The sequence below is a fragment of the Rhagoletis pomonella genome, unplaced genomic scaffold (genome assembly GCF_013731165.1).
Source record: "Rhagoletis pomonella isolate Grant_MI unplaced genomic scaffold, Rhpom_1.0 Rhpom_scaffold_00006, whole genome shotgun sequence".
NCBI lineage: Eukaryota > Metazoa > Arthropoda > Insecta > Diptera > Tephritidae > Rhagoletis > Rhagoletis pomonella.
Genome location: NW_023458560.1, coordinates 67,431,197 through 67,441,461, shown reverse-complemented (window position 1 = coordinate 67,441,461; position 10,265 = coordinate 67,431,197). Strand labels below are relative to the sequence as shown.

Sequence of the window (10,265 nt, the reverse complement as noted above, 5' to 3'; positions counted from 1 at the left end):
GATTCGAATAATTCGGTTAATCGATTAACCGAATTGCCCGAGCTCTAATAAGTATGCCCAGTACTCAAGCCGAAAACTTTGCTTTAAATCTTCTAACTGTGACGTGTCTAAAAATCAATTTATGCATATGCAATTGACTTGAATCATTCATTGATGGGTTATGAAAAAGTTAACACCAATTTCTGTATATCCTCTCTTTCTTCTTCTTTGTGAGTTTAAACACGTACCACAGCTCAATCAATGTTCGATCTTTGCAGGTTGAGCGCATTCCCAACGAAATCAAATAAATAAAAAACGCAATGCGAACCTCATTTATTTGTATTTTAGCCTGGTGATAAAATTTTGTTAAAGTGAAAAAACACAATTCAGAATAAAAGGGCAAGTGCGGCAAAAATTAATTGACGAAGCAAGCTTACAGAAAATCGCGTTTGCGCATATACAGTGGACATACGCATGTACATAAGTACACAAAAATAATAGACTTATTTAATAGTCAAGTCACACGTTTCATTGATACCATAGTAAAAGTGATAACAACTAAGTAAATATTTGGCACTTTGACAAGTGCGATTGACAATTGTATAGCAACAGCTAGACTTTATGTGGTTGAGTGAATATGCTACAAAAAAAATCAGTAACTAAATAGTAGGGCAAAATATTGCATACCAACTCCCCGTCGCGCCTTGAAGAGAGATAGACAGCAATGTCCCTCCGAAAGGTATAGCTAAATTTCTACTTTCATCTAGAGAATACTTTAATTGTCTCCCGAAAAATATGATACGGCGAAGCCGCTGTCCGTTAGAGTTTCCCTAAGAACATGAAAGCCGTCGAAGCTGAGATATTCAAATAAGAGTGCAAGGATTAATCATTGCTCATTGAATTCGCGGAATATGACCGCGCGATTGTAGGAGATCGCATGCCAGTTTCTATTACGTGAAGTTCATAGTTGGAAAAGATTGCGCCTGGGCAACACATTTCGGAGGTGAAACCTCGTTCGATTCATTTCCAATTCTTCTCATACTTCAGACAATTTCTATTATTCTTAATATTAGCTTGCTTAAGTTCTATTATAAGTATACGTATTCGTCGTAGTTTTATTCTTGTCGGAGCTAACAAAAAACAACGTGTGCATAAAACAGCACTCAGTATTGTTTCGTCTTACTATTCGACATCGTAATCGCCTTCGTATTTGATTTCGTATTCGTGCTCTTTTCCAATCATCCCTCTTCATCATAGTCTTCTTCTTAGCTTTAGCCTTAGTCCTTATATTCGTCTTCGCAATCGCGCTCCGCCTTCTTCTTTTTCATCCTCTTCATGTTCGTATTCTTCGTCGTACTTCGTATTCATCATCGTATTTGCCTTTGCCTTCGTCCGCTTAATCTTCGTTTTCATCTTCGTGATCGTTATCGTTATCGCCTTCATGACTTCGTATTCATCGTCGTCTTAGTGCTATTCGTAATCTTGGTACTTTTGCACTTGTCTTATAATTGATTTGCACCAAGCCTTAACTGCAGTTTATGCCGTATGAAAAACGAAGGGGATGATTCCACCTATTAAGAGGAAGCTAACGAAAGGAAAAAAGCAGTACTTACGAAAAAAACCTTTCCGATCACCCCATGTTGGAATTACTTGAACTTTTCTGAGCTCTTAACTGCAGTTAAGCCTTTGGTGGAAATAGGCTATTAGCCTTAGTCTAAGTTCTAACCTTAAATTGCTGCATGTTACATTCCTTTAGTTCCTCTGAATATTAATGTAGGTGGAAATCCAAAAAAAAAGAACTAAGTCCAGATATGAGAGAGTTATCGTCGGCCATCGAAGCTGCCGTCAGGACCTGGGTGATTGATGAAAGGCTTCGATGGCCTGCAGCATGCACAAAAGCAAAACTCATGTTGATCTCAACCTTAGAAGGTTTAGCTAAATAGGTGTGTGCTGTCATTGAACAGATGGGATTGCAGACAACTTGTGCTATTGCTGACTGGCCATTTGTCGTGACACAAACACTTGACTGTGCGCGGTATACATGATAACCCCAATTGAACTTAGCGCCTTGTAGAGGATGAGACGGTGGAACATTTTTTATGCTTCTGCCCCGCCTTTGCAAGACGTTTAGGTGTAAAGATTTTAGCAGCGATGCACAGAGAGACGAAGAACTGAACACTTTGACAAGCAATAATATGCTGTGATTTATTCGTAAACCATGTCCATTTAAAACAAATTAAAAGAACATGAAAATAGTAGAATGGACGATATGTAACCTGTAGCAGATGTAGCTATGTACACGTAGCAATTGATTTTAGGATTAGTTTTATTTAGCCTACCTGCTAAGTAAATGTCAATGAATTAAGAAGTCCTCAGATTGTTTATGTTCGTGTATCACTTCTACAGTAGAAGTTCTACTTCAGTTCAGTGTTGCCGCATCAAAAATATTTTTCTACCAAAATGGTCACACAAAATCTATCAGAGTTCTACCAAAAGTTTCATAAATGGTGGCAAAAGCAAGATTAACAATCAGCCCAATTCTGAATCATCCCGCTTTCTCTCAGCGGATTTAGATTCTCGCGAACTATTCGGGAAAATTATTTCTGCCTGAAATTATTATAAATCAGATTGTGAACTTAGAAAAGGCTTTTTCCAACTTACATATTTAGGCATTGGGCTATAACGCACCCGGTTTGACTAGAAGCGAGAGCTCGTTTTTTGAGGAAGCGCTGCTCCTGGCCAAAAATGATACCAACTGCTACCTTGAAAAGTAATGTGGACCAATCGAAAAACCGACCAGAACTGATTAACAGAAAAAGGGGGTGTTTAGGGTCATTGACTAGGTTTTTCCAAACCGGTTTCAATCGGTTTTTTAAAAATATTTTTATGTGTTTTTTTGAAATCCTGGTTTTTTGAATCCTGAGTAAACAGAATTTTTACAATCGAATAATCCGGGTTTTCACCTGGTTTATTTATATATCAGAATATTAAAATTCTAAATATTTGTGTTATTGAGAATAGTACGGCAAAGACCATTTTTATGAATTTTATATCTGAATATTGGAAATTTTTCCACTGCAGAAAAATACTTAAAAAATAAAAGGAAAACCGAACGAGAGCCTATCACTTTTTTTTTTTTGTTATAGCAGTTTACTAAACTCTGTGTAGAATTGACGAATTTGCTGATTAAAGATATTTGTCTAGTCGGTCTGGTTCAGCGGATGCTGTATTCTCATTTCCGACACAGTCGGTTTTACATGCTCGAGTTTTTCCCGACTAAGGGAAGTTAAGTATGATCGGTGCTAAGTGTGAATTTTTTACTATTTTTGCTGTTTTACTTATAATCCAAAATACGTCGAACTTATTTTGCCTTACTGGTTTTTAAATTAAAGCTATACTTATTTTTAGCAATCATATTTTAATTTTTATCGTGATTTCTTACTAACAGTAAGTGTAAATGTTCTCAAAATATGTAGAATAAAACCGGTTTATCCGGTTTTTTCTTTATTTGAAAATGGAAGCCGGGTTTTTCAAATGGCCATTTTCCATTTTTCGAATAACTCGAAACCTGGTTTTAGAAAAAAAGGGGAAGCCCCAGCACCCAGAAATTAAGATTTCGTGGAAATGAATGAAGTCCAAAAAATCATGTAGAATCTACCAAATTAAAAACGAATCTATCAATCTTCCAAAATTAAAAATTTTGAAAAGTATTCTACAAAATTTGGTAGAAGCCTACCAAAACGGCAACACTGCTTCGGTTCATTGCTTCGCACGTGGTATGGCAACCGAATTTAATTGAGTGCTACGTCCTACGTCTTCTTCTCACCCAACAAGTGATAAATTCTTTGTAAGCAAATAGAATATTGGACTTTGGCGCCACTGGCGACAGAACTTAATTGTGAGCATCCGATTTTCGTTGTCTGTCAGCCTTTTTGTAGCTTTCAAGTGATTTTATTAAAATTTATTTCATTTTCAATGTAGTGGAATGCATGCGTCCAACCACTTGGATCATTTGAGGCGCCGCAATTTATTTAGTCAAAGAATTTCATTGACTAAAAGTAGGAAAAATGCGAAATATAAATTAAAACTTCTACCGTTAAGATTTGAGTTGCTGTTTGAGAAATTGAACCAAATATAGTATATATACATATATATATATATATATATATATATATATATATTACCTTTGCTATTTTCTGTTTAAATAATTAGCATTTGTTATTAATAAAATATCGAATTCTTTTCAGCGCCACATCCAACACCTGCCAATGCTGACGGCGACGATAACTTCAGGCGTAATTATGCCGTCGAATATGGTGCACCGTTAATTACACCGCTAATGGAATATGTAACGCTCGAAATGAATACAAATTATACGATACGTTGTGAGGCCAATGAACCATTGCTCTGGAAAGTTACGCTTAATACGCCGGCACACGAGGTGAAAACATTTGATACCGGCGATCCGCAACGATCATTTGGCAGTATGCTCTACCTATTGGAGATATCATATCTAAATGTGGGCAGTTACTATTGCATAAAAGAATCGAGCGTTAGCAAGAGTCTCGACGAAATGCTGGATGAAGAGGTGGTCGAATTGGTGAATAACAATAAGGCATCCTCCATTTACGTGTACGTCAACGGTAAGTAGAGAATGTGTACTTCGTTTGTTAATACCAAGCAAATATAACATTCCGATTTTTTGTATTTTTCCAGATCCAGCGAATTTGTTGGCGTTAACGGAATTTCCTATTATAACCGCTTATCAGTATCAAGATACAGTGATACCTTGTAAGCCGACTATGCCGAATATAGAAGTGCTTCTAACCACATCACATGGCGAGGTAAGTTTTCCTAAAACACTTTCAATATTGCTTTCAAGCTCGTTTAACATATCAAGCTTTTCACTTGCTAATTAGTTGAAAGTTTCTTTTTTCACTTAACTAATTATTCTTGGTTTTATTAGTATAAGCACAAACATAGTACTTATACACATATCTTTTTCACACTTTCATGGTTATGGTTTCTACATAATTTTTTTTTTTTATTGTTTTTCACTTATTATTATTATTGCCTTTAGGATAATGGTGAGGCAAAGGTTTTATGTTCCTCAAAATCGGTGCCCCAGCTGACAAGTTTTCCACCTGGTAATGTGTATGATTCGATAGAGTTTGAGCCAAGAATTGGCTTTATCATACGCAATCTGGAAAATATAACTGATTTGGAATGTTTTAGCCGAAATGGGACCACGAACAGTTCACATGATTTTTTTGTTATCAAGAGACGTATGTTATATTCGAATTTTTAATTCCATGTACATACATATTTTTAGTAGATATATAGGATTTATAGTACACATGTACATATATGCATAAATACTAGTAGATTACAAGTCATATGTACAGATATATCTGAGTGCTCTCAAATATGTATTCATTTACAATATATTTATCCTTCCAGTTGTTTAATATTAGTAATGTATCCGTTTTGTATAAATATTCAAACGGTAGTAATCCATAATATGCATTCGATAAATAAATATTAGTCCATAATATGTAAAAATACTCTGAAAGTAGATATTAAATCTGTATCTACTTAAAAAAAAAAAATAGGACCATCTAGTGAACCCGTATGACGTCAAAATTTGTAGTAAAAAAAAAATACACACAATTGGAAAAATTTTTAAAAACTGCGTAAATCGTGTTTGTATCAAAAAAATTCAAACTGCATCGTAAAAGTAATTACTTTTTTCAACCAATATTGAAATATTTCTTTTAATAATTTATTTCACTTATAAAATAAATTCAATCTAAACAGGTGACAACCCTCTCCAAACACCACAAAAAATTCTAAATTTTCAAACTATAGATTCTTAACGCTCTTTCGTTTGACATCGATATTTTAATATTCCATATAACTTTTAAATAATTTAATTTAATTCGAACTTCTTTCGTCTGACACTCATATTGTGATACATTTTTTTAATTACCTAATTGCCTTAATTGAAGTCAATCATAACTTTTTTAAAAGTGGCAACCCTACTATATGTATATACTCATATATTCAAACCCCGATATACGCAAATTTTTGCAAAAACCACCTGAAATCCGAAAGGCGTTGAAAATCCATAATGTTGATTTTTATGTTCGCTCTAAAAACGGCGCATTAACTTAAAAAAAAATGCCTTTCAATGGACAACAATATTAGTACAATTAAATTTAAATATAAGGCAATCTTTTGGTCGCTTTACCGACTTCCGATTTCGACTGATTTTTTTAAATGGCACATGCAAGTTTTTACCACAAACTCGGATTCTGCGGAAAAATTACACAAGTTTTGTCGGAAACTTTTCTCTGAAATGGACTTCCGATTAAAAATATGGACTTCCGATCAGTTTAACCCACTTCCGGTCGTAACCCGAAGTCGATAACAGGACTAATCCAATTCCAATAAACAACCTTTTCATCCATTTTACAAGGAGTGGGCCGGTGTTCTTTAAAATGAGCCTGGCTTTGAATGTGAACTAGAGTTTTGAAAACAACTTAAAAATTACACAATGCTAGGTACACGAGGTGCCCTATATCGAGTATGATGTAATTTCTAAGTGGTTTTAAAAATTGTTGTTCACACTCAAAGCCAGGCTTATTTTAAAGAACGATCTTTCTCCTATACTATGGACATTTTTATTTATTTTACATAACGTTCTGTCACGAAATACATATAAGGATTTATATGAGAAAATTTCTCAAATTAACATACCTTTTGCATATAAATAAACAGATTTCTAGGAAGTTTTTTAATGGCAATCTATGTATGTACATGTAATTTAATTTAGGGGATATGTAAAGCAAAATGCAGCCGATTTTAGATTAGGTGTTCCAGGTTTTTAGAAGCCGCATAGCTCAAGCAAAGGTAACAATCACTGTGGGTAGTATGGAGTAGAGATGGGCGCGGGATAGCGGGAGCCGCGAGACCCACGGTACTGATTTCAAATTCATCTGGATGGGCAGTATCGGGAAGATCTGTAAAATTATGGCGGGCGGGATGGACCAAAATCCTTTCCCAACACTCCCGATAAAACCGCGACCCCCGCAAATTCACAAAATCTTTCTTAAAAACGATGTTTGAAATATGCACTTTTAGGGCCAGTTTTTCAGTGCCAGTTTAAACCTAGATTAAGTAAACTGAGTTTAAATTGAGCAGCTGGCTGACATTTGATTGGCTGATCTTAGTTTAAACCAGCCAGATCGGGCATTTAAACTGAGTTTAAACCACGGCCGTGCACTGAAAAATTGGCCCTTAATGTTCTATTGAGACGAAAACGAACAGCAAAGCAAAACAAAATAATCGGAAGATGCCAGATCTTTCATTATTATTTTTATTATTTAAAATTAATTGAAAGACATGAACATTTTTGTCAACCTTCGATCGGTTTGCAAGCCACGTTGAAATCTCAACCGATCGTTTCAATTTGTTGTCCGTTTGTAGCCTGCTTTAGAGATAGATATCGGGACCCACGGGACCCGCGGTACAATTCTGAAAAATGTCGGGATGGGCGGGTTCGGGACTTAAAAACTGAATTTCGGGATGGGCGCGATCGGGATTAAATTTTTAATCCCGTGCCCATTTCTAGTATGGAGCATAATAAATTCTCCGTTCAAACAAAATTTGGTTTTAGGGCTCTTTCGGAACACCTTTCCGGCCCCTAAAAATGCTTTCACTATAAAATCCTTTATACACGAATAAGTCAGGGTATCAACTTTGAAAAAAAAAAACGAAGGTGGAGTGCATACATAATTGTAAAGGTAACCTCATACACATTAAAAACAAAAATGCATAACTTACTAACTACAATTAAAGTATTTATAAATATAAACATGTATAATATACTTATACATACATACTATGTATACTATTTTGAAAGTAAAATGTAGTTAAATAAATATTTAAACATATTCCTTTCCATAAAATCTGACTCTGAATATTTTTGTAAATACATGTATATGTACATATCTATATCTATACTATTAAATAAAATTGATTATATGGAGTACGTTTGTAACGACTTATTTCTCAAAGTACTGAACCGATTTTAATTTTTTTTTTTTTAAACGAAGCATTTGTAAAAAGACGCAGAGTGGCATACTTATATTTTTTATTCTTGGAAGATAAGCACCCTTTTTTTGGGTGTAAAGTTACAAAAAATTACAGAGACGTACAATCATAAGCCTATTTGGTTGCCAAATACAGCGCATAGCTACGCGAAAAATCTGTACATCAGTGCCGATCAAACACGAGCTCACAAAGGCAAAAGAGATGTGTATGAGCAGAGAACTTAGATAGATAGAGAAGGTGCAAACTGAAAGTGGAAACTATTCGCGGACGAAAAATTAACAGTGTTAGAAAAGTTCAAGTCGGAATGTAAAAATTCTGTTGAATTTAATGTTGATAACATAATACAATGTTGAGCAACATGAAATATGATGTTCTTTGTGAGCAAATAAACGAAAATATGGTAAATCTTCACATAATTTTCATTAATTTGTAATTTTTGTTAAATTTTTTATCTTGTTCTCCTTTTATGAAGATGCAAATACAATTTAAAATAATGATAGTTTGGCATAAAGTTTACACACATATGTACATGCATACATATACTGGCAATCAAAAGTGAGTGCATGGGGTTTTTTGCTTAATATTTGCAATGTTTTTCAATTAATTTTTTTTATTATCTTTTTATAAAAATGTGGTTCATGCTTTAATCAAAACTATACAAGTCAAACTTTCAAACTTTACACAGAACATAGAAAAATTCAACGAATTCTCGTCTAAATTTTGACCTGTTTAATTTGAGTTTTTAGGAAAATTTTGAGTACGCAGATAGATCGGTTTTTTAATTCTAGTGGAACAAGATCAAGTTTTAAGCGGCTAAAAAGTCCGGTTGATTTTTAATGATTATTTATTGCTGACGGCTTTTTGCACTTTTGCAAACAAATAAAAAAAATTAGCGCTATTTTTTACAAATTGCACTTGCTATATGCATAAAACCGCAATTCCCGGCGAAAATAACATAAAAGTTTAACTTAAAAACATTGCAAATATTAAACAAAAAACAGGATGCACTCACTTTGCCAGTGTACATACATATTTGTGTTTAAAATTAACTACTTATGAAATAATTTTTGTGGCACGAACATATACATACTTGCGCTTTCTAAAAATGGGAATAAAAATTGGATTCGCATAAAATTTTAATTCCAATAACTAATATTTTAGTGAAAACATTTACAATAAAGCTTTCAGTAACTTTTGGCAAATTTGAGCGATTATGTGAAATTATGCATGCGTTTGTACCTACATATCCATTTATATTATTTTAAACAAAGCTAATAGTAAAATTTAAAATCGAATATGGATATGACAATTAAAAAAAAAAATAATTTATTACTTGGTCCGTCCGGGATTTGAACCAAGACAAACGGCGAGACGCCAAAAAGTAGCATCGCCTCTAGCGTACACGCCACGGTACATTACTGAAACGGCTATCTCTAAATCACTACATATATGAAATTTTTCATTCGTCCAAGAAGACAAACGCATAAATATGTGTGCATTTATAAATGTAAATATGTGCATAAATATGTACGATTGTTCTGCTTTCGTCTTCCCCTCGCCATCCCCCAAACGTAGACAAATTATTAAATTTCTGCGAATTGCCACGACGCCACCAAAATTAACCCTTGGTTGACGAAATATTTAGGTTTTCGCATAAGTTTACATTTAATAAAGCCATACTCGTACATTTTATATGGAGAAGAATATTAATTAATTTAAAATTCTGCACGTAACCATGTCCTCGACGATACATGTAACTTTCATCAAGATTAACCATAACAAGTAAGAAAGTCTAAGTTCGGGCGGAGCCGAACATTAAATACCCGGCGCAAGTATTAAATATATGTTTTCCACCTTTCCGAAAGCTACCGCTACATGATAAGCCGGGGTGTATACATTTTAAGTAAATTAGCGTCCTTAAATTTCGAAATATTGAATTTTCAAGCATTTCTGAAATTTACCGTTATATGAAAAGCGGCCTCAATTTTAGTCCGATTTCAACAATTTTCAATGGTTTGCTTTTATGTGGCAAGCACAATAACCATACCGAGCTTGGTACAAATTGCTAGAACGGTTAGCGAGATACATATATGTGATCACAAGTGGGCGGTGCTACGCCCATTTTCCAAAATTTTGTCATAAACGTATTTCTTGGTAAAGAATTGTTGCAA

General features: G+C 34.2%; 1 protein-coding gene across 6 annotated transcripts in view; it reads left to right on the top strand.

The window, feature by feature from the left end:
* LOC118741166 (vascular endothelial growth factor receptor 1-like) overlaps nucleotides 1–10,265 on the top strand; it is a 135,332-nt gene that overhangs the window by 107,920 nt on the left and 17,147 nt on the right. For 3 of the 6 annotated variants that reach the window (XM_036473033.1, XM_036473032.1, XM_036473036.1), the window contains exons 3-5: nucleotides 4,227–4,622; nucleotides 4,696–4,823; nucleotides 5,060–5,264. In XM_036473033.1, coding sequence (XP_036328926.1) covers nucleotides 4,227–4,622; nucleotides 4,696–4,823; nucleotides 5,060–5,264 — 729 coding nt within the window. The remainder of the gene's footprint in view (nucleotides 1–4,226; nucleotides 4,623–4,695; nucleotides 4,824–5,059; nucleotides 5,265–10,265) is intronic. The other 3 variants (XM_036473035.1, XM_036473034.1, XM_036473038.1) reach the window with 1 other exon arrangement.